General features: G+C 37.4%; 1 protein-coding gene and 1 long non-coding RNA gene across 2 annotated transcripts in view; one reads left to right on the top strand and one right to left on the bottom strand.

The window, feature by feature from the left end:
• The window catches only part of IPO11 (importin 11), a 193,482-nt gene that overhangs the window by 17,509 nt on the left and 148,178 nt on the right, over positions 1-27,795 (top strand). Inside the window, exons 2-5 of the mRNA XM_077751422.1 lie at positions 6,721-6,864; positions 10,636-10,736; positions 21,633-21,705; positions 23,343-23,546. Coding sequence (XP_077607548.1) covers positions 6,727-6,864; positions 10,636-10,736; positions 21,633-21,705; positions 23,343-23,546 — 516 coding nt within the window. The 5' untranslated portion in view covers positions 6,721-6,726. The remainder of the gene's footprint in view (positions 1-6,720; positions 6,865-10,635; positions 10,737-21,632; positions 21,706-23,342; positions 23,547-27,795) is intronic.
• The window catches only part of LOC144221063 (uncharacterized), a 1,988-nt gene continuing 1,206 nt past the window's right edge, over positions 27,014-27,795 (bottom strand). The window contains exon 3 of the long non-coding RNA XR_013331950.1: positions 27,014-27,370. This is a non-coding gene — a long non-coding RNA (uncharacterized LOC144221063). The remainder of the gene's footprint in view (positions 27,371-27,795) is intronic.

The following is a 27,795-nucleotide window of genomic DNA, read 5'->3' as shown; positions in this document are numbered from 1 at the left end:
TAGAGGTAAGGTGCTATACTTCTTATTGCATCACATCAGGAGTCGCTTAAGGTCAAGTTCTGCAGCTGTTGTTGATACTGAGTTTGTTCTCTTGGTTGAGCTGGTGACTGACAGATCTCTTCATTTTAAAGGTCTGTTTGTTCACTGAATTTAGCAAGTCATCTGTGGGTGATATTTGAACACAGTGGGAATATTCTGTTCTTAAAAGTTGTTCTTTCACCTAATGGTTTTAGCATCCTTTGTTGAACCATGCCTCAGTAAATTATTTCATTGGGGGAGCCCTTTATATTTTTGAAAATTTTCTTCAATTTTTATTGTAGTTTTTTTTCTAAGTCATTTTACATACAGCTTACAGTCAGAGGAAAACTACAAAGTTTCCAACAGTAGGCACATCTGTATGTCTTTGGGCTTTGGGTTTTTCCAGAATTTGGAAAGTAACTTCCAGGAATTGGCCTAGAATGCCTATTGATAGGGTATGAATATTTTTTGGCTTATTTATAGGTTGTTTAGACTTGAAGTAAGTCCAGTGATGAATTGAACTGACTAAATTATAAAATAGTAAGAAGATTGATATGGTTCCCCTTTTAGTTTGCACCTTCTCCTTTCCTATTATTGTTCTTAAGGAAAAAGAATTTACATGCATATTTTTAATAATTCTCTTCTATAGTTCAGAGCTAATACAGTACTCATAGGCACTATCTTTCTTGCTTATGAATTTGAAGTTATGTACATTAATGAAAATCAGAGCAACCTCATTGTGTGCATTGTGTTCTTATTTTTTAAGTAGGCTTTGCACCCACTGTGGAACCCAGTATGGGGCTTGAAATCAAGACCCTGAGGGGCGCCTGTGTGGCTGAGTCGGTTAAGCATCTGACTTCGGCTCAGGCCATAATTTCATGGGTTTGTGGGTTTGAGCCCCGTGTTGGTCTCTCTGCTGACAGCTAGCTCAGAGCCTGGAGCCTGCTTCGGATTCTGTGTCTCCCTCTCTCTCTGACCCTCCCCTGCTCACACTGTTTCTCTCTCTCTCTCAGAAATAAATTTTTAAAAAAAATCCTGAGATCAAAACCTGAGCTGAAATCAAGAGTTGGACGTTTAACTGACTCAGACACCCAGGCACTCCATATTGTGTACATTATTAATTAGGAAACCTAGGTATCCATTCTTTTAACACAGGTAGAGAATTTCTTTCTCCCTGTATGGACACCTCTATAGCAGAGACACACCTGTGCTTTCATTGTGAGAGACTTGCTTCTTTGGCCTTCAGGCTTATCTGGTGATGGTCTCCATGAATATCTTTTCAAGTTCTTAGAGACATAGTTTTAGCTCTTCCCACAATTTAGTCTGTATTTGTCTCTCCCTGTGCCTTCCACCTGCTTCCCTCACTCCCTCCCCTTCTTGTCTTTTCATCTTTTGCTCTTTACTGTCAGGTCTTCAGAGGTGGGGTTTTTTTGTTTGGTTGGTTGGTTGGTTTTTTTGGAGATGAGTGTGTCTGGTTCACAGCCAGATGGAAATAACAGAATTTCTATAATCTAATTCCAAAAAAGGTATTGAAGATTAGTTTCCTGGGTGTACCACCCTCTAGCCTGACCACCAGTTGCCATTGGTCATCTTTTCTTTTTGAAGATTTTTTTAAACGTAATCTTTGCACCCAACATGGAGCCCGAACTCACAACCCTTAGATCAAGAGTTGCATGCTCTACTGACTGAGCTAGCCAGGCCCCCTGGTAGTCATCTGTCTTTCATTCAAATGAAGTTTATGTCTATAGTGTTATATTTGAGTGTCTCAGTACATTTCTCCCCATTATTTGTCGCCATTGCTGTTCTTTCAAGAGAATTCTACAACTGAGTATTCTGTTAATACTTACTGCATAGAAAACATGACCCTTTTAAATTATTAGGGATTCAGGAATCTTTTTGACATTTTCTCTGGGAGCCTATTATGAGAGAGAATGTGGTGTGTTTCTAGGTGTTGGTGAGTAGGGTGGTGTGGTGACTCCCATTTTATGGTACAGTAGGAAGAGCTCATGTTCTGGACACTTGCTTATCAGGTTGCACTCTGTCATGTACTAGTTTGCTGCTTGACCTGGACAACTCTGTTGATCACTCTAAGTCCTTCCTCTTATAAAACAGTGATACTATTCCACATGCCAGATTTGCTTTTATAGACTTGTTACGGCATCTTTAAAAAAAATTTAATAGGCTTTAGCATTGTGGTATTTTAAATAATCTGTTGAAGGTCTGTCATTCCTGAATCGTTATTTTTGATGATGCATTTAATCTGCAATTTAGGAACTGATTGCTTTTTAAAGCTTCCTTTAAAAGTTAATTAGCACTTAGTCATCTTTCTAGTAGAAGATCTGAATGGTGGTTTGTTTCTCAGACCTAAAAGCCTTTTTACCCATTAGATGAACCAGTCATAATATTGTTTCTGTGGAGGAAGTACACTGAATTCTACCTGATATTCTAGAATCTCATTTTCTACAGTTAAAGAAATTTTTTTAATGTTTATTTTTGAAAGAAGGAGAGATACAGAGCATGAGTGAGAGAGGGGCAGAGAGGAAGGAGACACAGAATCTGAAGCAAGCTCTTGAACTTTAAGATCATGACCTGAGCTGAAATCCAGTGCTTAACCAGCTAAGCCATTCAGGTGCCACTTTACAGTTTGTTTTAATAACTAGAATAGTTCTCTCTCCTTCCCACTTCATTATCTCCCAGAATTTGGGCAGAGAAAGAGACGCCTTTCTGTTTCTTATCATCCTAGCAACTATTATAGTGCTTGGTACAAAATTGATTCTCCAGAAGTGTATGAACTGAGATCTTTGTCCCAGACTATATGGGCTTCTTGGGAACAAGGTTCAAAAGCAGGGGGAGGAAGGACAGAGTATATACTCCTGTGTGAAGATCTGGATGGAGCAAGCTACTGGAGGGCTGTAGCAGCTTCTAGGAGAACAGGTGAATGGTGAGGGTAAAGTGAAACCTAAAGGATACAAGTACATAGACTTAAGGATGGCCTTGCTGTGAAGGTCCAGACACGTGTGACTTGAGCCACCCAGGCACTCCATTTTTCTCTTATTGTATTCATGTTCATATATTCACTTACTCTTGTAATGGCTTTTTTGGTACATATGTAGAAGTTCAGACCCTTTTTTTCTCTCGCAAAGTCACACATGATCTGTTCATGCTTCTTCAACCACATCTGGTTCTGTTTTCTCCTTTTCTATTAAGTGTTAATCATACTGGCCTTCTTAAGTTTGTTTTTAATCTTCGGCTTTATTTTCATTTGTTTTCTCTGTCTGTCTGGAGCTCTGTTTTCAGATCTTTGCATGCCTGGGTCTCTTGTCTTTTGTTTCTTATAAATGTCACTTAAGAGAAGCCTTCCCTGAACACCCAGGCTAAAGTAACAAATTCAGAGGCACCTGGGTGGGTGGCTCCTTTGGTTGAATTTCTGACTCTTGATATTGGCTCAGGTCACGGTCCAGGGTGGTTGGATTGATTGCGTTGGACTCTGCGCTGAGCATGGAACCTGCTTAATATTCTCTCTCTCTCTCTGCCTCTCTCTCTGTCCCTCTGTCTCTCTGTCTCTCTCTCTCTCTCTACTTACCTCTCTACTTCTGCCTCTCTTACCCACTTGTGCATGCAAGTGCTCTCTCAGAAATAAAAATAAAAAATAAAGTAACACATTCATTTGCAATTGATATGTATTTAACACGATTGCATTTTCTTCATGTTACTCCTCCTCTCTTCCTCCCTTTCTTTCACAGAAATACCTTCTTCCACTAGAATGTATGCATCATGGAGTTGGGGACACTATTTTGTTTGCTGCTTTTATTCCAGCAGCACCTAGTACAGTGCCTGGTACACAGCATGCTTTCAGCAGTTTTATTGACTAAATCCATTAATTAGCTGCCATGTGGTTCAGTGTAAAGTACTCTTTTGTTCAAAATTGATCACTTACCTTTATTCACCAAGTACCAATAAAGCATATATCATGTATCTTGTTGGGCCCCTGGGACTACAAAGTTGTCAGTTTTTTCCCTGGAGGAAGGCAATATTAGATACTGATTAAAGAACAGTGGCTTCGGTATTCAAGTTCAAGCACTGCTGTTTAGTATATTGTGGCCTGGGAAAGATAAGGTCTCTGATCCTTTAGTTTTCTCCCTAAAATATGGGGATAATTGTGCGCCTGGGTGGGTCAGTTGCTTAAGTGTCCGACTTTGGCTCAGGTCCTGATCTCACGGTTCATGAGTTTGAGCCTTGTGTCCAGCTCTGTGCTGATAGCTCAGAGCCTGGAGCCTGCTTCCGATTCTGTGTCTCCCTCTGTCTCTGCCCCTTTCCTGCTCACACATTCTTTCTCTCTCTCTCTCTCAAAAATAAACATCAAAAAATTAAAAAAAAAAAAGAAAAATATTTATTTTAGCCAGCTGCTCTTCTTGGGGGAGAATCACTAAATTTAGTGCTTTCCATATCTTAGACAGTTCCTTGTGAGAACTACAGATCAATGCTGGTCTTTTCTTCTTTTATAGGAATGTATAATGGAAACTGTTGTCCATTTTGTCCTGCATTGCTGCAGAGCTGGATTTTCGGGTGTACCTCATTTCTGAACAACATGTTCAGAAGTTGTATTTCTCATACTTGGGCGTTGATAACTTATTACCAAGGCACACGCTTTTGACCCCCAGCCCCTATTTTCATGATGTAGGTTTGGAGAGAGAATTGAGAATTTGTATTTCTGTGAGCTGATGCTGATGTTGCCGGTCCATTCATTGGGGGAGAATTTCTCTAAAGTAGAGCTTTTCTGAAGTTACACTGACACAGTAGCTGCCACATGTGGCTATTGAGTACTTGAAGTGTGGTTAGTTCAAAATAAGATGTGCTTTAAGGGTAAAATACAAAGGACTTTGAAGACCTAGTATTAAAAAAGCGTAAAATATCTAAATTAGTTTTTTCAAAATCCCGTTCATATGTTAAAATGATAATATTTTGGATATATCGAGTCAAATATAATATTAAAAATAATTCCACATTTTTTCACTTCTTAATGTGGTTACTAGAAAATGTAAACTTGCATACATGGCTTGCTTTTGTGGCTTGCATTATACTTCTCTTAGGAAAACATACTGCCGTCTCTTTAAAATGTCTTCTAAGGTCTCCCTAAAGTAAATTTCTTTTAGATAGGCTGTTTTTGAAATTACACATTACCAACAAGCCCTCTAAATTGAGTGAAAATTCATTCAGTTGTTTTCAAGTGATAATGAACACAGAGACCTACATTGTTCAAGGAACTCCAGGTTAGTGAGGGAAGCAGTATATATTTACAAGGCATCTTGGTCACTTCTACAATACAGACAGGAACAGATTACTGATTTAAAATCTTAGTTTACTTCCATTGCTAATTGGTAGTATTTTGTATTCCAGTTATTGTGTCCTAGCCCTGCCTTACTCACATAGGCTTTAAAATCATTAGTTTTCCTTGAAAAGTTTAATATTTTGTGTCATTTCTTGTTGAGTTGGCATTTGGGTCCTACCCTTTTCATTAGTCTTTGCAGTTTAATTACAACTCTTAAGAAGTGTTTGCTTTAGGGGCGCCTGGGTGGCTTAGTCGGTTAAGCGTCCGACTTTCGCTTGGGTCATGATCTCGCGGTTCGTGGGTTCGAGCCCCGCGTCGGGCTCTGTGCTGACTGCCAGCTCGGAGCCTGGGGCCTGTTTCAGTCTGTGACTCCCTCTCTCTCTGACCCTCCCCTGTTCACGCTGTCTCTCTCTCTCTCTCCTAGAAATAAATAAAAACATTAAAAAAAAAAAAAAGAAGTGTTTGCTTTGGCTATATTTATGGGTTAGTGACCTTCATGCTTTTACTATCTGGAACAGTCTCCAGTTTCATATATAACTACAATCACAAGGCTAATTCTCAGTCACTTCTGCTTTGAGATTTATTTTCTATATACTTTTAGTTTTCAGTTTTAATCTTAGAAGCTTCATATAAGTGTATTGTGTACAATTATATATACTTGGGTAAGTATATAATGTACACTGTTTCGGTAAATGGCTAAACATAATTTTAGAATGGTTTCAGGTATTTAGTGTAGGATTAAGATGATCCAGCCCTTAAGATCCTTTCTAACTTAGGGTTTATGTTTTTACATTATATTTTATGTTTATTGATTTAGTTCATTTCTCCCCCATAGTATTTCTTGAATATACCTTGGTCTTGTAAATTTTAGAAAATGTTTTGAACACATATCATTGACGGCATGTAAGATGATGTTATGAGGTACTTAGCAACGAGTCAAAGAATTTTTCGTGCTTTGATCTTACTAGGAATAAAGTGATAAATTCTTATAACACTTAATACTCTCCTTTTAAAAACTAAGATAGAAGATACTATACTTAACCTTAGGCAGACAATGTTAATCAGAATTTAGTTCTTTGGTTTTTGTGTGTGGGTTTTTCGTTTGCGATTTACTGTTACCTCCTATTTATGGGACTTTGAAGACAGTTTCTATTAGAAATAAGTTGATTTAAGCAGATGTGATTTGAATTCCCAGAAATCTAAGAGTATGGGAGGTGCATAGAAAAAAATAGAAATCCAGCGGAAACATGCCAGAGTAGGTAAACATTGAAGTACGGGAGTAATTCAGAATATTGAAGCTTTTTCTCCATTTATGTTGCTGCTAATTTTTTGTGTATAATGTTGATTCAGGTATGTTAACTTATCATTACCAGGTGTCCATGGATCTCAATAGTGCCAGCACTGTTGTTCTTCAGGTCTTAACACAGGCCACCAGCCAGGATACTGCCGTGTTGAAACCAGCAGAGGAGCAGTTGAAACAGTGGGAGACACAGCCAGGTTTCTATTCAGTGTTGTTGGTAAGTTGTTGTAAAATAGTTTATTACTATTTTTAATAAAATGAGACATCGTTATTTTAGTTCTTCTCAGAATCTACTTGTATTGGTGGTTTACTTTAGTGAAACTGATACCGATGTTTGGCTGTCTTTGCCACTGCTGTTTATTAATTCAGGGCATGGCACATGAGGGTGTTGACATGTTGGATGACTGTTGAATAAATTACTGAGCAGGGTACTGGTAATATCTACCCAAAAGGCAGGCACTGCTGATATTCTATTTTAGCATACTAATGGTGACTTGCATGTTTTGTCTTTATTCTTGCCCCGGTTAATTTATGTTGTCAGAGTTGTTCAGGTCTGTCTACTGCAGCCTTAATCTGGTCTACCTTTGCTCACTGTGTTACTTTACTTTATTTTTTTAATATTTGAGAGAACGAAAGAGCGTGGGGGAGAAGTGCAGAGAGAGACAGAGAGAGACAGAGACAGAGACAAAGACAGAGACAAAGCTAGAAAGAGAGAGAGAGTCCCAAGCAGACTCCATGCTGTCAGCGTAGAGTTGGCTGTGTGGGACTTTATCTGAGGAACCGTGAGCTCATGACCTGAACTGAAGTCAAGAGTAGGATGCCCAACTGACTGAGCCACCCAGGCACCCCTACTCACTGCATTTCTTTAAAACATGGTTTTCTTTTTTCCATCTAAAAATTTCATTTTCTTGACAGTTTTATCTTCTGGGTATTATGGAAAATAGTATAATAATTAACAATATATGCTTTAACTAAACTTTTCTAGGAGTTCAAAGCTTTAGGTTTATCAAAATTATTTTTGCAATGCCAGAATAAAAGAATGTCTTTTTATATTGACAGTCTTCATTATTCTTTTCCTTTTTATGAAAATTTCGGAACTCTGATTAGTGTTTTTTTCTTTTGGCAAGGGCAGTAAGTTTACCTGTTGCAAATACAGAGCAAGCTGTTCACCGTATCTTTTTTTTTTAATTTGAAAGCCTGAACAGGAAGGGTGGGAGAAGGGCGGAGGAAGGTGGGAGAGACAGAGAGAGAAAAGAAAAAGAGAGAGGAAGAGAGAGAGAGAAGGAGAATCTTAAGCAGACTCCATGCTCAATGTAGAGCCAGACATGAGGCTTGATCCTATGACGCTGGAATCATGATCTGAACCCAGAATCAAGAGTTGGACACTCAACCAACTGAGCCCCTCAGGTGCCTCTTGTTTGCCATATCTTATAAAAAATAGAAGATTATAAAAGTTGACATACGTGTTCTTGACTTCATGGCTAAAATGCTTGAGTTACCTTTTACCTTTTTTTTTTTTGAGTTAACTTGTTAAACATAAGAACATACTGGTCATCTCTAGAGTCATTATTGATATTCTGAATATAAGTGAAAGTTGGGTGTTTGGCTCAGTAAAAAAAAGGTAAGAAACATTGATAAAAAGTAAAAAAAAAAACCGATTGATTTAAGGATTCTAAAGATAATATTCTATCCTTATTTGGATAACCCTCACATAATGTTTGTAAAATTTGGGTACATTACAGATGTTTAGAATATTTCTGAGTATCTTTATTCTTCATATGTTTTTTTTAAAATATACGGTATAAGTAGCCTTGTGTTTTTTCAGGCCAAAATATAATACACTTGTGGTGTTTCTTATTTGGGTTACTCCTGGACTTTAAAAAAAACAATAGCCTGCTTGATTAACTGTTCACTTTTTGTGCAATTATGAATTGTTAATACCAGGGGTCTAAATCTTTTGTTTTTATATTTACTAGCTCTACTTTTCTTCTTAGATGGATAGTAAAATTTCTTTTAGATGGAATAGATTATAATTGATGGAAAAATTAAGTTACCAGCAGGACTTTATTTTTTCTTGAACCCACTGTCTTGGCACTTTTAATCTCTTGTAGCCTTAGCTGTTCTTTCTAATTTAGAGGTGGAAAATTTGTATTCCTGATTCTCAGACCTGTGTTCCCATCTTATTCTTCAAAATACTTAAGGAATATTTCTACTTGGATTGACTCCTGCATGTTGACTTTTCTTGGTTCGCTAAGTTTAGGCAAGGCAGACAGATATCCACTAACTTTCCATAGTATTCCCACATTACTTCCATTCATTTGTTCATTTGCTCCACCGGTATTTATTACTCAGTCTTTTGTGTAAGATAGACATAGAAAGTGTTAAAGTCGAATGTGGTTAATGTGAGAGAAGTCCATTCCTTCTTTCTTAAAGGAGACCCAAAAGAGAGTCACGGGTATTAAGGAATAAATGGACATACACAACTATTTTTGCAATCTTTTTTTTATTTTTGGTTATTTTCTAAAAATGGGATATTTCTAAAAACTCACCTGTTTTTTATAGTTTACACATAATGCTTTTCTGTAGTAAGGAACACATGTTGGCATCATTGCTTTTGGTTTTGAGGTTTTCCCACACAAGGTTGTGTTTAAGAGTTCACCTCTGGGATTTTGAGTAGTTTTTGGTCTGAAGTGTAGTGCGATTTCAGTCAGTTAAGGTACTTTTCGCTTCCCCTATGTATCCACTATCCTAGATAAATTTTTTATAAAGAAATAAAACACTTTGGGGGAGCCTGAGTGGCTCAGTTGGTTGAGCATCCGACTTCAGCTCAGGTTACAATATCCTGGTTTGTGAGTTCAAGTCCTGCATCGTGCTCTGTGCTGACAGTGGGGAGCGTGCTTTGGATTCTCTGTCTTCCTCTTTGCCCCTCCCTTGCTTGCTGTTTTTCTATTTCTCTCTCAAAAATAAATAAACACTAAAAAAAAAAAAAAAGGAAATAAAACACTTTATTTTTTATTTTTATTAAAAAATTTTTTTTAAATGTTTTATTTCTTTCTGAGATAGTGTGAGCAGGGGAGGGTCAGAGAGAGAGGGAGATACAGAATCCAAAACAGCCTCCAGGCTCTGAGCTGGCTGTCAGCACAGAGCCCAATGCGGGGCTCGAACCCACGAACCGTGAGATCGTGACTTGAACTGAAGTCGGATGCTTAACTGACTGAGTCACCCAGGTGCCCCAGAAATAAAACACTTTAATTCTGTATTCATGATGTTTTAAATTACAGTGTCAACATTTGTTGTACTTTTATTTCCATATACGAGTGTTAGTTATGAATTTTTGATAATTTTAATTTGGGGTAAAAATGTGTAAAGGTCACAAAACAATTGCAATTTTCTCCTTGATTATTAAGACTTTGTTGCATGGTTTACTTGCACAGTCGTTTTTATCTCCCTTGACTCTGTAAAGCAAGAAGTGCCTGTTTTTGGATTAATGTTCTGCTGTCACATTTATTTGTAAGCTTGATTGTTTTGATAAGAGAATACTTTGAAATAGCTCCTTTCATAGCATATGCTCATGACCCAGGGGCTTTGACTCCTTAGAACCTTTGAATGTATGCTTTGGTGGGTCTACTTTTTCTTTTTAATTGAGAAAATATTTATTTCATTGTGTGTGTGTAGGTGCGATAGAGAATTAGGTTTTTTTTTTTCTGAGTTTATTTTTTTATTAGGAAACATATCAGGCATACCTAAAAGTAGACTAGTTAAATAAATCCCAAATATTTGTTACTTAGCTAAAAAAGTGAATATACTTCTACCACATGTGCTTTCTTATATGAACTCTGGAGCTAATAGATATTTAGAAAATATGTTCTCTGTAGTGATAAAACTCAAGTAAAACATTTAAAGTGTTATCTGTACTTCACTTTGGGTAAATTAATAATACTTATGACATGTGCATTTTAATACTATGTTTTGTTTTGTTTTGTTTCAGAATATTTTCACAAACCACACTCTGGATATAAATGTAAGGTGGCTTGCTGTGCTGTATTTTAAGAATGGAATTGATCGTTATTGGAGACGTGTAGCACCTCAGTAAGTTCTGTCACTCTCCCTCGCCCATGTAATCCTTTCCAGATCAGGGAGGTATACAAATGTTCCTGTTTAGGAACAAGGTCAGCATGGTCCTTGTGTAGGATGAGATTCACTTTCTTGAAGCATTTGATATTTAAAAGAAAAATGTATTAACTACTAAAGAAGTAAAGGTTCTGTATAAGTCAGTATTCATATTACTGCTTTTCTCCACAATTTTTTTTTTATTTGAAGATGGAGGCTGTGGATTTCTTGCTGTTCTTTGGTTTTGAGGATGTCTCATTTTATGGGCACAAAAATGCTGAGTGAATAAATTATGTTGAAAAGATGTCCCTTTTTTTTTTTTTTTTTAAAGAGAAAGTATGAGGTTAGGATTTTGAAAAAAAGTTACCGGGAAGGAAATTCCAGGTCATTTCTGAGCCAGTTGGATTTTACCTTCCAAGTCTTCTACATAATTTCCTTTGTGGTGAGAATGGGGTGGTAGACATTTGTCACCCCCTCAGATTGAGTTGTAACTGCTCTGTAGATGGTTAAGTGAACAGATTTCTCTTGATAGTTAATTACACGTTATGTAATTGATGTAAATGTACTCTAGTCATGACTCTGGAATCCATTTGATAAAATACAGTGAATTTTGCCAAAGAAGTAACATAGTCTTTGTTCCCCAGTAGATGGCACTATAGCTCTTTATGTTCTTTATATTCATGAGTCCTTAAAAAAAATAAACTTGTTTGAGTACTTCACGGTGCCTATAAAATACGCCCTTGAATAATATTAGAAGCAACTAGAATTAAAAAAAAATTTTTTTAATGTTTATTTTTTGAGAGAGAGAAAGAACACATGCGAGCAAGTGAGCATGAGCGGGGGAAGGACAGAGAGAGAGAGAGGGAGACACAGAATCTGAAGCAGGCTCCAGGCTCTGTGCTGTCAGCATAGACCCTGACATGGGGCTCAAACCTACCAACCGTGAGATCATGACCTGAGCTGAAGTCAGATGCTTAACCAACTGAGGTGCTCAGAAACAACTAGAATATTTTAAGGCTGCACTTAGGACACTGTAGTATAAAGTAAACATTTTCTCTTTAGAAATCATGATTTTGAGAGATATGAAGTAGTGATAAGAAGTTGTGTATTATTGAGTTACTGGAATGATTGCCGCAGTGGACACTTTTCTACTGCTCTGTCCTATTAAATTTTAGAGAGCTCTGAAAATTCATTTTATTTTACCAGTTGTATGAAGGATATGGTTACAAATGACCGTTTTGGAAGGTAAAATTAAAGGTAGATTCAATATTTCAGATCATACTTTTACATAAAGAATTAAAAACGGGAATTTAGTTTAAATATGAAAAGTTAAGGAGGATATATGATATTACGTGGTTAAATCCCAAGCTTTTTCTTTTAGTATATATTGAGATATAACCTGGAATGGAGATGAATGCGGGGAGGGAACAAGGAAGGGAAGAATGTACTTTTCTAGAGGGCAGCAAGGAAGCAACACTCAGTTATAGAACTTCTTAAATTTAATACATTTAAAACATCTGCTTGTTTGTGTTCTTATCTAAGTTTCGTTTTATATAGTTCCTGCCCCTACCACTATCTTCGTGGAATGAAGATTAATTTGAATTTATAGATCATTAGTATGTACAGTTCAACTTTAACTGGGTCCTAATTCATTAGATACTGTGCAGCCTGTGCTTCGAAACTAATCTGAGGTCATCTAATGAGAGCAGGTGCATGAAATTAAAGGTGCAGTATTAACTATTAGTGGAGAATTGCTAAAGACCTGAGTTTTCTCCAGGTTAATGTCTTGTTTCCTTGATAAGTATGTGGGTTTTTTTGCATATTTTGGTAGCTAGTCATTATATCCTCTTAGTTAAAATTATGAAAACTCTTGAACCTGGCTTCCTGGCATAGAAGAAAACTTGAATTTCCAGCTTGAAGCAAAACATTTTAGGAGAAAACATTACTTCACAGTTTTGTTGATAGAAGGGAGCTGCCTAAGTTGGAAAGTACAGCACAACTGTAAAAGAATTAAAGAGATCATTCCTCATGGGAAAGCCTAGCATTAGGCTTTGACTCTTTCACCTGAATGTTTATCTTAATCTTGTTTTCTCATTTGTTTACTCACCTGGAGTAAGTCACAGTTAAGGTTTAAAGAAACATTTGTTAGAATATAGTGTTCAATATAATTGAAAAAGTACACAAATGAGTATGTTTTAATGTTTATAATGTGAACACATCCACGTAACTAGCGCTTGGAACGAGGTAGAACGTTAGTAGTGCCCAGAAGCCTTCCTCCTGTGTCTGACAGTCACCTGTCCACCCCTCCCCAGCAACATTTGACATCTCTTACCATACATTATTAGCCTTACCTGTTTATGAACTTTGTGTGTATGACTTTTATTCAGTCTTATATTTGTGAGATTTATCCATGTAGTTGCCTGAAAAGTTCACTCTTATGGAGAAGTAAAACACGACATTTTAGGAACAAAGCATATCTATTTGTTCTGCTATTGGGCATTTAGTTGTTACTACCTTCTATTACTCTTTTGGATTTAACTTGCTGGCTTCTCATGTTTTGAAATGGAAGCATAATTCGTTTTTAGTTTTCCTTATATAAGCATTTAAAACATTACGTGTTTTCTTGTAATCTTAGCTTTAATTTAATTTTATTACCACTCAGTTGAAAAGATTTAGAATTCTTCCTGTGATTTCTTTTTTTACCCATGGGTTAATTAGAAGTATACTTCCTAATTTCCATCATGTGGGGCTTTTTAGGTATTTTTTTGTTAGGGATTTCATCCTTTGAAATGTGAGGTCTTGTTCTATAATCTCAGCATATGGTACTGTGGTAAATGTTGTATGTGCCCTTGAAAGGAATGTGTGTTTGACATAATTTGTCAGTTATGCTGTTCACATCTTCTATATCCTTATTGATTTTTGTTGCTGTTTTTTTCATTATTTTCTGGGACAGATATGTTAATCTCCAAATAAGATTAAGGATTTGGCTATTTCTTTTTTATATTCTGTTTTTGCTGTCTCTATATAGAGACTATATTACTAGGATCATGTAAGTTAAGTATTACTACATTTTTTGTAGAACTGACCTTCTCCTAATTATGAAATGTTTCTCTTTTATTTCTAGTAATGTGTATGGCATCCGACATAGTTTGTCTCATTTTAATAGAGGCACATCAACCATCTTATGGTTGCATGGTATACCTTGTTCTGCTTTTTTCTTTCAATATTTCTTTGCTATTCTGTTTGAAATAGTTGTCTTGTAAGCATCAGAGTTATTGGCCTGTAGTTCTCTTTTTGTGTAGTGTTTTTATTTGATTTTGGTATCTGTACTCCTGGCCTCATAGACTGAATTTGGAAGCTTCCCCACCTCTCCCTTTTGAAATAGTTTGAGAAGAATAGGTATTAACTTTAATATGTTAAAGAATGTTTACTTGTAAATGTTTGATAGAATTTGCCTATGAAGCTGTCTAGTCCTGGACTTTTGCTTGTTGGGAGTTTTTTGATTACTGATTCAATTTTATTTCTGGTAATCCGTCTTCAAAAAATTTTGTATTTATTCCTGATTCACTTTTGGGAGGTTCTATATTTTTAGGAATTTATCCATTTCTTCTAAGTTGTCCATTTTGTTGGCTTGTAATTTTTCATAATTATCTCTTTTAATACTTCATATTTCTGTGGTGTTGGTTGTTATTTCTCTTATTTCATTTATGATTTTGAGTTCTCTCTCTTTTTTTGTCTAGCTGAAGGTTTGTCAGTTTTGTTGATCTTTTCAAAGAACCAGCTCCTGGTTTCATTGTCTATCGGGCATATTACTTATCTCCATTTCATTTAGCTCTCTTGTAATGATGTTGTCCTGTTCTTTTATTTGTGACACGTTCCTCTTTGTCCTCATTTTGTCAGAATCTCTGTATCTGTTTCTGTGTGTTAGGAAAGTCAGCCATTCCGCTTGATTTTGAAAGTAGTGGCCTTATGAAGAAGAGATCCTGTAGTGCTCTGTAGTGCAGTTTTCTATTCACCAGAATATGGCTCCTCAGTGATAGCTCCTGTGTGTGTTGCATGCACCCTACTCTTGTGATTGAGCTGTGTTTGGTCAGTCATCTACAATGGCTCTATTTTGTGTTTTGTGGGCAGGGTTTGGTATCTTTGCTGTTAGTGTCCCAGTCCAGGGCTGTCTAGGGCTTGAATTGAGTTAGACCAGACATTTGCTAGAGATCTGGTAGCATAGAACTTCAGGACACTCTTCCTGTGTTGTCCCCTGAGAAGCTTTTGTTAGGAGCGGGGCCTGCAGTCAGAGCCCGTGTCTGCCCCCAGTCTAGTGCTGTGCCACATTCACTCTGGTGTGTGTGGTTATCTTCATCTCTGCCTTGGAGGGGAGTTCCTTTAAGTTTTGTGAAAAACGTTGTTGATATTTTGATAAGAATTGCATTAAATGTGTAAATTGCATTAGGTACTAAAGGCATTTTCAGAATCCTCTTCTAGTACAAGAGCATGGAATGTTTTTCCATTTCTTTATGTCGTCTTGAATTTCTTTTATCAGTGTTTTATAGTTTTCAAAGTACTGGTCTTTCACCTCTTTGGTTAAGTTTACTCCTCGGTATCCTTTTATTATTATTATTACTATTATTTTTGTTCTTAAAGAATATTTGTTTAACTACCCCCAACGTGTGGCTTTAACTCATGACCCTGGGATGAAGAGTCTTATGCACTTCTGACTGAGCCAACCAGGTATCCCTATTAGGGGTGCAGTTGTACATGGGATTGTTTTCTTAATTTCTTTTTTTTTTTTTTGCTGCTTCATCATTGACATATAGAAATGCAACAGATTTCTGTACATTGACTATGTATCCTGCAATCTCACCAAATTAATTGATCAGTTCTAGCAGGTTTTTGGAGGAGTCTTTTGGATTTTCTGTATATAGTATCACATCATCTGCAAGTAGTGAAAGTTTTACTTCTTCCTTACTTATTTGAATGCCTTCTATTTCTTTTTGTTGTCTGATTGTTGTAGCTAAGGACTTCCAGTACTACATTGATAAAAGTGGTGAGATTGGACATCCCTGTCTTGTTTCTGACCTTAGAGGGAAAGCTCTCAGTTTTCCCCCATTAACAGTGGTGTTAGCTGTGGATATTTCATTGATGGCCTTTATTATGTTGAGGTATGTTCTCTCTGAATCTGTTTTCTTGAGGGGTTTTTTTTTCTCCATGAATGGACGTTGTACTTTGTCATACGGTTTTTCTACATCTTTTGAAATGATCATATGGTTTTTATACTTTATCCTAGTGATGTGGTATATGCCATTGATTGATTTGCGAATATGGAACCACCCTGGCAACCCAGGAATAAATTCCACTTGATCGTGGTGAATGATTTTCTTAATATATTGTTAAATTTGGTTTCCCAGTAATTTATTGGAAATTTTATCATTTGCATTTATCAGGGATACTGACCTGTAGTTCTCTTTTTTTGTAGTGTCTTTTATCTGGTTTTATAACTAGGGTAATGCTGGCTTCATAGAATTAATTTGGCAATTTTCCTTCCATTTCTATATTTTGGAATAATTTAAGAAGAATAGGTATTAAGTCTTCCTTAAATCTTTGGTAGAATTTGCATATGAAACCATCTGGTCCTGGTCTTTGTTTGTTGGGAGTTTTTTTTTTTTTTTTAATTACTGACTCACTTTGCTGGTTATCAATTTGTTCAAATTTTGTATTCCCTCCTGTTTCAGCTTTGGTAGTTTATATGTTTATAGGAATTTATCCATTTCTTCTAGGTTGTCCAATTTGTTGGCATATAGTTTTCCATAATAATCTCTTAAGATTGTATTTCGTGGTGTTTGGTGTCATTTCTCCTCTCTCATTTGTTGTGTTGAGTTCTTTCTCTTTTTTTCTTGATAAGTCTTGCTCTAGAGGTTTATCAGTTTTATTGATTTTTTTCCCAAAGAACAAGCTTCTGGTTTCTTTGGTGGAGTGTGTGTGTGTGTGTGTGTGTGTGTGTGTGTGTGTGTGTGTAGTTTCTGTATCATTTATTTCTGATCTAATCTCTATTATTTCCTTTCTGCTTGTTTTAGGTTTTGCTTATTCTTTAGCTTCTTTAGGTGTAAGATTAAGTTGTTCATATGAAATTTTTCTTGCTTCTTGAGGTAGATCTGTTTTGCTATTAACTTCCCTCTTAGAACCACTTTTGCTGCTTCCCCAAGGTTTTGGACTGTTGAGTTTTTATTTGTTTCCTTGTATTATTTAAATTTTTTAATTCCCTGGTTGCCCCATTCATTGTTCAGTAGCTCATTATTCAACCTCCATGTATTTGTGGTCTTGCCAGATTTTTTTCTTGTGAAGGACTTCTGGTTTCATATTATTGTGGTCAAATGATATGTGTGGAGTAATTATAGTCTTCTTTAATTTGTTGAGGTTTTTTTAATGGGCTAATATGTAATCTGTTCTGGAGAATGTTCTGTTTGCAGTTGTAAAAAGACTGTGTACTCTCCTGTTTTAGGATGGAATGTTCTGAATATATCTGTTAAATCCCTCTCTTCCAATGTGTCATTCAAAGCCATTTTTGCCTTGCTGATGTTCTGTTTAGATGATCTGTCCATTGATGTAAATGGGATATTAAAGTCCCTTTTTATTATTGTGTTATTATGGATTAATTCTCTTATGTTATTAACGGTTTTATGTGTTTAGGTACTTATACATTGCGTGCATAAGTATTTACTATTATTATATCTTCTTGTTTAATTTTTCCCATTATTTTTTTTTTAACTTTTTTTAATGTTTGTTTATTTTTGAGAGAAAGAGAGAGTGCAAGTGGCGAAGGGGCAGAGAGAGAGGGAGACAGAATCCGAAGCAGGCTCCAGGGTCTGAGCTGTCAGCACAGAGTCCAACGTGGGGCTCGAACCCATGAATCATGACTTCAGTTGAAGTTGACACTTAACCAACTGAGCCACCCAGGTGCCCCTTTCCCATTATTATTATATGATGTCCTCTTTATCTCTTGGTTCATCTTTTTGTTTTAAAGTTTATTATGTCTGATACAACTATGGCTACTTCGGCTTTCTTTTGACATCCATTTGCATGATAGATGTTTCTGCATCTTCTTTCAGTGGTGGGAGTCACTTTGGAGTATTCTGGCCCATTTTGGGGATGCTTGCACACTACCAGGCTTGTGGCACTGCTTTGTATGGGCTCTAGCCACAAGGTCTTGTAAAGGGCAGGTCCTCAGGAGAATACAGGAGTAGGGCGTGCTGTTAGCAGGCTACATGAAGTGTTGGTACTGACTGGTTCCATCATTTGTCTGCCTTTCAAGGCTGAGGTTGGAGGAGGGAGATGGTACCTAATAGCTCCTTTGTTTTTTGGAGAAGTCTCCCAAAGGTCCCTGTGTCTTCGGCATAGGCTCTGATATTAATAAACAAGTCTCTTTCCTGTGTTTTTCATACTGCTGCTTCTTTGTTTGCTATTTGTTGTGCTGTCTCTTTAAGGGCATGGACTCCCACCTTCCCAGCTTTCCCAGAGCTTGCTCAATGATTTTCTTTTTTCTTAAATAGTTTATTGTCAAGTTGGTTTACACCCAGTGCTCATCTCCACAAGTGCCCTCCCCCATGCCCATCACCCCCCTTTCTCTCTCCCCCACTCCCATCAGCCCTCTGTTTGTTCTCAGCATTCAAGAGTCTCTCATGGTTTGCCTCCCGCCCTCTCCCCTACTATTTTTCCCCTTCTTCTCCCACATCATTCTCCATTAAGTTCCTCCTAATCCACCTATATGTGCAAACATACGGTATTTGTCCTTCCCTGCCTGACTTACTTTGTTCAGCCNTGTCTTATGCCCATTTCTTCACTGGATTATTTGTTTTTTGGGTGTTTGTTGGCAGTTTGGATACTAGCCCTTAATCTGATATGTCGTTTGCAATGATCTTTTCCCATACTTTTGGTTGCCTATTAGTTTTATTGACTGTTTCCTTTGCCATGCAGAAGCTTTTTATCTTGATGAGGTTCCAATAGTTCATTTTTGCTCTTGATTCCCTTGCCTTTGGGGATATGTCTAGTAAGATATTGCTGCGGTTGAGGTCAAGGAGGTTGATTTTTTAATGTTCCAGGTTATAAGCCACACTGATTGTTCCATCTCATTGGTTTTTAAGCCAAATGTTAGAGGGATTGGTTCTTCTTGTGTGTCCCTGTGTGTGCTCCTCATGCCTGGGGCACCTGGTGTGGAGGTTTGCTCCTCTTCCTTCTCTGCGCCTGTCTCTTCCCTCCTCCTCAGACAGTCCTTCAGGTCTCCTTTGCTCTTAACTGTGTCTCTGCCCATCCTGCCCTCTTCAGTTTGATTGCATTTAGCTGTGAAGAGTCTTTTCTGCCAGTCTTCAGGTTGTTTTCTGGATTGTTTACACAAATGTGGGTGTTAAACTATGTATGTGTAGGAAGGTGATTTAGGATCCTCCTACTCCACCATCTTCCCCTGAAAAGCTGGCAGCAGTAGTCCTTTAAATTTATCTTTCTAGTGTTCTTCCTTTCATTGGTATTGGGCTTCCATCTGGATCTACTGTTGTCAGCCAAAGAATTGCCTTTAGTAGTTTTTTGGTATACATCTGTCAGTAAACACCCTTGCCTTGCCTTCCCTTCCTTTCCCTCTTCCCTTCCCTCTTCCCTTCCCTCTTCTTCCCCTGTTGCCTCCCCTCTCCTCCCCTATCTTTTCCTTTCCTTTTTAAAAGTAAGCACTGCGAGCCTGGTGGGAATTGAACTGATGACCTGGAGGTGAAGAGTTGCATCCTTTACAGACTGAGCCAGTTAGATGCCCCTAGAAGTCTGTTTTTCTCATTGTATTTTAATCTGGATGTTTTCCACTAACTTCTCTTTAAGTGTGTTACCTTTATTTTGCTATTATTAAAAAAGTCAGTTCTAGGATTTTCCTTCGGTATTTTTTAAAATATTTTTTTTTGAAGTTTATTTATTTTGAGAGAGAGAGAGAGAGACCATCCGCAGGGTAGGGACAGAGATAGAGGGAGAGAGAATCCCGAGGGGGGGGCTGAGAGATCGATCGATCGATCGATTGATCATGGGCAGGGTAGGGGCAGAGATAGAGGGAGAAAGAGAGAGAGACAGAATCCCAAACAAGCTCTGGGCCTCAAACTCACCAACTGTGAGATCATGACCTGAGCTGAAACCGAGTTAGACACTTAACCTACTGAGCCACCCGGACACCCCTATTTTTGATATTTAAAAAAAAAAATGAATTCCAGCTCTGTGGTGAAATACTATAGTTTTCAACTATTTTCTTTAAAAAAAATCATAATTTTTTAAAGTGTGATTCTGATAATTACAATGTCTGTATTTCCTGTGCATGGTTGTGTTGTTGTTTTTGTTTGGCCTGGACCTCATTGTGGGACCTGAACTCAGTACCCTGAGATCAAGACTTGAGCTGAGATTAAGAGTTAATACTGGGGCACCTGGGTGGCTCAATTGGTTAAGCGTCCGCCTTCGGCTCGGGTCATGATCTCACGGTTCGTGGGTTTGAGCCCCAGATCGGGCTCTGTGCTGACAGCCAGCTCAGAGCTGGAGCCTGCTTCAGATTCTGTCTGTCTGTCTGTCTCTCTCTCTCGACCTGTCCCTGCTCATGCTCGCTCGCTCTCTCTCTCTCAGAAATAAATAAAAAACATTTTTAAAAAAATTTAAAAACATTACAAAAAAAGGCTCATGCTTAGCTGACTGAACCACCGAGGTGCCCTGTGTATCTCCTATTTTTATTTGTGTTTTGATTTTAATAATTTTTACCTGGTTTGTAATATACCTAACACGTTTTTGACTGAATGCTAAACATTGTTTAGGGAATATTGGAGAGGCTTAGAATTTTGTTATTTTTCTTTAGAGAGAATTTAATTCTTTCCAGGCAGACAAATAGAATATGACTTCAACCTTGGTTTAGTTGAGGGTGGTCTCTTTGTGGTTTACTCTTTTTTTTAAATGTTTTTATTTATTTTTGAGAGGAGAGACAGCTAGTGGGGAGGGTCAGAGAGGGAGGGAGACGCAGAATCTGAAGCAGGCTCCAGGCATTGAGCTGTCAGCACAGAGCCCCATGTGGGTCAAATCCATGAACCATGAGATCATGACCTGAGCCAAAGTCAAAGGCTTACCCAACTAAGCCACCCAGGCACCCCATCTTTCTGGTTTACTCATAATTGCAATTTTTAGACTTCTTGGGGTTTCAGCTCGAATTTTGGGTGTTTACCAATGTGTTGCCTTGTTGGTTGGCCCTGAGCTTCAGTTTTTGCCTTTTCAGCACTTGATACCTAGTGAAATCTCTTCTTAGCTCACTAGTCTTTTTGTTCCTGCTTTCGCTTTGATTTCTTATGGACAGATACCTCCAGGGGAAATGTTCTGGTTCATCACAGTCCCTTGCCCTTTTTTCTAGACCCTTCATCTTTCAAGTCATGGCTGCCTACATTGTTTGTAGATGCTGCATTAGTTCTTCATTCTGCCATTACAAACTACCAGAAACTGGGTATTGTCCCACTCAGATTTTATAAAAGAAGGCAATGGAAGGCTAATATTTATTCATATAAAAATTTTTTTAAGCAACCAGTAATTTTTTTTAGGCAACTGTTTTTATATCAATAAGCATATGTCACAATGCCACATTTGTTACTCTGGATTTGTCTTCCTATTGTTTACTATTTTGTGCTTTGTATTCAGTTGTGAAGAAGTTTAATGCTTAAGAATTACTTGATGTGTCAGTGTACAAGTAATGGAAATAATGGTATTTATTTACCAAAACTAATCAGAGACCTCTTTTTTGAAAGGGTTTTTATTGTTAAAATTCAAAGTAGTGTTTACTAGTGTTTATTGTTAGGTAGCATTCTCTTGCATAATGAATGAATCTTTTTACAGTGCTCTCTCAGAGGAGGAGAAATCTACGTTGCGTGCAGGGCTAATCACCAACTTCAATGAACCAGTAAATCAGGTTAGTGAGAAAATGAATGCTAAGTATACTTTCTATTCCCTTACTTTTTACTTCTTTTCCAAACTAATTTTGTTTTCTGGCAGGAAAAATGCTATTTTACAGTGTCTATTCATAATATTTGTGGGTTTTAAATTTTGACATTCATTTCTAGCTGTTAAGAATTTTGGTTATATTTGACTATTGTAAAATTCAGAAGTCATTTTAAGAAATACAATATTGAAGCAAGTCTCTGATTTCTAGTCTCATTACATAGAAATTGCTTGTAATGATTTGGTATTCTCTACCTCCTTTAAAAATTTTTTTAAATTATTTTTATGTTTATTCATTTTTGAGAGAGAGAGAGCAGAATAGGGGGAGAGAGAGAAGGGAACAGAGGATCTGAAGCGGCCTCTGTGCTGACAGCAGCAAGCCCAGTGCAGGGTTCAGACTCACAAACCTGAACCCGTGAGATCATGACCTGAGGCAAAATCAGATGGATGGATGCTCAACTGACGGGGCCATCCAGGCACCCCATCCCCCTTCTTTTTTTTATACTACAGGATATTTTGTCTCTTCCCTTCACCCATGACATTTTCAATTCTCACTATATACTGTGAGGGGGTTGGATAATAGATTATACATTTCCATTTCTTTCTTTCCTTTATAGTGAGATTTTGCTTTTAAGAATAAGTTTTGCTTATGGATTCAAAATTCTAGAATTTTTACCAGTTTCTATTTATTATGCTTAATTATTTTGATTTGAATATATAGCCTTACTGTATTTAGTGATAAATCTAATGGCAGTTTTATCTCCGTCTGTTTTAAAGTGAATATTCTATTCTCAGTCTATTCTTAGTCCTCTGCTTTGTCGTACTTTGAAGGAGGTGAGGAAAGAATGAGATGAAAGAAGTAATTCTCACTGAGGCAGGAGATGGTTGGGAGGGGTTTGTAATAGACCATTGCTTAATATGTTCTGTCAGCCAGCTTTTGGGGAACACTGATCTGTACAAATGTCATTATTTACAAACACAATATTTTATGTTCATTTCTACTCTTACGTCAGTGATTCTCAAACTTTGTGGTCTTAATGACTTCTTTATTCTGCTAAAATAAAATGGCACATTATATTTGTTGATATTTACTATGTTACTAAATAAAACAACAATAATAAAATATTAATGAAAATTAATAAAACCGTTACTTATTAACACATATAGAATTTTAAAAAATGAACCGTAGCTGTTTCTCGCAACAAATACATATTTAAGGAGAAGAGTGGCATTGTATTACATTTTTGCTTATCTCCGTGGTGTCTGGATAATTCAAAGAAAACATCTAGATTTTCATATCTGCTGCTTCTTTACTCTGTTGCCAAGTATTATTTTGGGAAAAGTTACATGAAGAACATCTAGCGTCATAGTGATAAATTAATGGGAAAAGAAAGACCTTGCAGATCCCTGAAAGGGTCTTAGCTGCCTTCCCCTCCTCTAGAGAGTCATAGACCATACTTGGTGAACCACTGTCGTGAGAAAGAAGTTATCAGTCAAATTGTCATATGTATAACTGACCAAAAGGTAATTTTCAACTGTGAATGCATTCCTTATCTGTTGCTTTGATTATATATGTGTGTTTCTGATGATTAATTTGTTTCCCTTTAGATTGCAACCCAGATTGCAGTGCTGATTGCCAAAGTTGCTCGATTGGACTGTCCTAGACAGTGGCCTGAACTGATTCCCACTCTTATAGAATCTGTGAAAGTCCAAGATGATCTTCGACAGCACAGAGCATTACTTACCTTCTATCATGTTACCAAGACTCTGGCTTCCAAACGTCTGGCTGCTGATAGGAAATTGTTTTATGATGTAAGTGATTTAACATAGTTAATTTTGATTATGAAAACTGCTACTTGTGAGAAAATGTCTGTAATTTTACTCCTCTAAATATTGTATTGAAAGATTATGAATTCTTTGCGTTTGACCTCAGAAAATTTAGAATAATAGATAACATCTGAAAGATCTTATTTTTTATTAAAAAAAATTTTTTTAGATTTATTTATTTTTGAGCGAGAGCGACAGAGCGAGCCTGAGCAGGGGACGGGCAGAGAGAGAGGGAGACACAGAATCTGAAGCAGGCTCCAGGCTCTAGCACAGAGCCTGACCTGGGGCTCGAACTCATGAACTTTGAGAGCATGACCTGAGCTGAAGTCGGACACCCTATCAACTGAGCCACCCAGGCACCCCACATCTGAAAGGTTTTAAACTGGATAGCGATATAACCAGTAAGATTGCTTAGTTCCCGTAGGGGGAGATTGGTTGGTATAGAGAATAGTCTGAAGGTAGAGACTGTTTGACGCTATAGAGGTTCAGATGGGGAAAAGAAGCGGCAGTAAAGGGAAAATTTATGAGGGATAGAGTTGAAATATAGGAAGTTAAAATTGACATGCTTGGGTAATTGATGGATGTAGGGCAGATGTAGGGAGGGAGTCTGACATAACTGGTGGGTGAGAGCCCTTTATTGGATGTTTTAGCACCATTTATTGAAAAGACTTTGATGTTTTCATTCACTTGCTTTGACATTTTTGTATTTGACTGTTTTCACCTTACTAAAGTAGTGATTTTCATACTGTTCAACCTAATGTTTTGGACTGCACCTTGTAACACTGGTGAGTCTCATAGTATTTTTAACAGTGTTCTGGTTTGTCTTTGTAATCCTTACTTTGATAGTATAATTTGGGAATCTGATTTTTTAACAGGCTCCACAGGTGATTCTTATATACATCAAAGTTTAAGCCAGAATCCCATTAGGTCCTCTATACTTTGTTTTTAAAAAAATTTTTTTAAATGTTTATTTGATTTAGAGAGAGAGAGAGAGACAGAGGGGGAGACACCTCTCCTGAGGGTTCCTGTCTCTCAGCTGTGAGCACAGAGCCCCATGTTGCTCTTGAACTCCTTACTGATTGAGCCACCCAGGTGTCCTGGTTCTCTATACTTTTAACCCAGTGGGTTTAAATAGTTAACCTTAGGTTTACTCAAGGATGTTGAGCATAAGAGAAATTCTTTTCGTTAAAGATTGCTTTTTAGATCATTGTTGCGTTTGCTTGATAGCCAACTAGGATTTTTTAAGTTTATTTTGAGAGAGGGAGTCTACGTGTACACACACACACACACACACACACACATTCTGTCTCTCTGTCTCTCTCTCTCTCAGGAAGAGGCAGAGAGAGAATGAGAGAGAGAGAGGGAGGGAGAGAGAATTCCAAGCAGGCCCTGCACTGCCTGCGTAGAACCCATGAATCATGAGATCATGACCGGAGCTGAAATCAGGTCATGAAAATCATAACCAACTGAGCCACTCAGATGCCCCGAAAGCCACGTAGGATTTAAGAAATGGACTGTTTATCCTCTCAGGTTTTTCTGTGAATTTATTGCTAATTTTTTTCACCTTTACCCTCATCTTAAACCTTTCCACTTACTTTTATATTTGCTGTTTTCCAAAGTCAAGTGTCTAGAAGATAGTGAGTTACAGTTATTTTGTCAAAGAGTACCCTTCTGTAAAGTCTTAATTCATAGTTCAACTTTTCTCGAGTTGTACTCTCTTAATGTGTTGTTTCAGTTTAAGGTATAATTTTTACTCAGTTTAAGCAGTCTGTATAAATTGTATTTTTTTCCCCATAAAGTGATGCTCATTTATTTTTCAAACTGTGCCTAATCAGAGACTGTATTCTGGATAGCTTGAGTTAACTTTCTGACCCTTTCAATTTTCTTGCTACGTTTTCTTGTAGTATGAGACTCTTTCCTCTAAGTATGCAGAAAAATGTAGGTCTACTTAGCATCTTATATGTACTTTCAGCCTAGTATCAATTCCATTGTGCTTACATTCCATTGTTGACTTACCTTTGTTAGATCCCCCACACTATGAATTTCATGAGAGAGGAATATAAGCCTTTATTGTTACAGTCTTACTGTCAAGTCCAGAAGAATGTGAATGAGTGGGTGGTGGTGCTCGGTAACTGTTAAATGAATGTATAGAAAAGGAGACTTGTTCTAGATACCTTCTAGGTTTTCAAGTGGCATAGTGCAAACCTTAAAAGAGCAGGAGTTTTGGGAGAATATGCAAAAACTTAAGATACCTGGAAAAAATTCAGCTTACACCTTTCAATTTGAATTGAAGTAGCGAAACCCGGAAACATGGAGCATAGTATAGACTATGAGGGGAATTGTGTCTAATGGGTTTTGTATAAGACGTGTAATTTAATTAAGGTAGTATATGTAGGAAGACATTATTATAAAAAGCAATTTTGTGAGGACCTGGTTGGCTCAGTTGGTTAAGCGTCTGACTTTGACTCAGGTCATGATCTCAGGGTTCGTCAGTTGCATTTGGGCCCTGTGTCGGGCTCTGTGCTGACAGCTCAGAGTCTGGAGTCTTTACATTCTGTGCCTCCCTCTCTCTGCCTCTTCCGCTGTTTGTACTCTGCCTCTCTTTCTCTTAAAGATAAATAAACATTAAAGAAATTAAGAAAAAAAAAACAAAACAGTTTTGCTAGCTAATAAAGTAGCCCCTGTTATTTTGGTAATTTGAAAGGTAGGAAAGTTTTCTTACTGATAATTTTACTATAATGCTAAGATGGTCTTCATGTACTAAATTAGTTTCCTAATACAGAAGAAAAAATGAAAGCTCATAGTTGAGCTGCTTGCTATAGCAAAGTGTTGCAGTGTGCACTCAAAAGTGCAACCTGCTACTCTTTGTGTGCCAACAATGTCTATATTCTATTTTTCTTTCACATTAAAATAATTTATGTCTTTTTCTGGGGTGACATATTACAGAATCAGCAGTTGAGAGAAAATTGTTTTGCAGTAACAGTATTGAGCTTGATTTTACACATAAAAGAATTTGTTTTTGATAAAACAGTATGCTTTTCATAGAAACTTGAATATAAAAATGTTGATACTAAGTACTGTTAAAATCAAAATCTGGAGTCTGTGAAAGCAAGGAAATTTAAGGTACAACTTTATTTATTTATTTTTGAGAGAGAGTGTGAGCAGGGGGAGGGCAGAGAGAGCGAGGGAGAGAGGATCCCAAGCGGGCTCTGAGCTGTCAGCACAGAGCCCAATTTGGGGCTCAAGCTCACGAACTGCGAAATGATAACTTGACCCAAAATCAAGAGTTGAATGCTTAACAGACTGAGCCACGCAGGTGCCGCTTTTGGTGGGATCATTTAAGGGAGGGAGAGACTCCATGGGACTAGCTTGAATTAAAAAAAAAAAACAACCCGAAAATAAAAAACCCCCCACAAAACTGTGTGCTGAACACTGAACAGGAGAATTTTATTTTATTTATTTTGAGGGAATGGGAGGGGAGAGGGAGAAAGAGAAGGAGAATGAGACGGAGAGATGGAATCCCAAGTAGGCTATGCACTGTTGGTGCAGAGCCCAATGCTGGGCTTGAAGTCACAAACTGTGAGATGACATGAGCCATAACCCAAGAGTCAGCCCTTTAACAGAGCCACCCAGGTGCTCCAGGGGGAATGTTAGTATAGCACAGTGTACACAGTCCTAAGAAAAGGAGCTTAGAAAAAGAATAAAAACTCAAAAAAGTTATCACTAAAGTCTTTGTAAGTTGCTCTTGAAGTAGTGTTCTTTGCTTTGTCCGTCTGACAGATCCATTGTATTGGATGCCTGAGGCATAGCTGTGAACAAAGATAAGGTCTCAGATGGGGAGGAGGGTAGTTTCACCTTTTCTGCACTCCTAACGACTTGTGATACTTTGGATACATAAGCGCATCATGTAGGCACCAGTGGCAGAAGACAGGTTTGTGTCTCTGCTAGGATTAGAGGACTTTGGGGATCTGTAAGATGGGCTGCAGTGACCGTGGTAGGTTTGAGAACAAAATGAAAATCAGGGTTTGCTAAGAAATATGTAGGTAACAGATGTTACCAGTCTGTAGGAAAGTCCTTCAGTGAAAGTGAGAGAGTGTCAGTTGAGACATTGGCATTTTGACTAGAAATTTTTGAGGTAGATCTTGTACCCACCAGAGTTTCTGTTCTGAAACACTTTGGTAATTTTATATATGGTAATATTTTTTTAAAAAAAATATTTTATATATTTGGTAAT

The sequence above is a fragment of the Crocuta crocuta genome, unplaced genomic scaffold (genome assembly GCF_008692635.1).
Source record: "Crocuta crocuta isolate KB4526 unplaced genomic scaffold, BGI_CrCroc_1.0 scaffold91, whole genome shotgun sequence".
In the NCBI taxonomy this organism is placed as follows: Eukaryota; Metazoa; Chordata; class Mammalia; order Carnivora; family Hyaenidae; genus Crocuta; species Crocuta crocuta.
The sequence above is the reverse complement of the archived record's forward strand: the minus strand, read 5'-3'. Positions and strand labels throughout refer to the sequence as shown.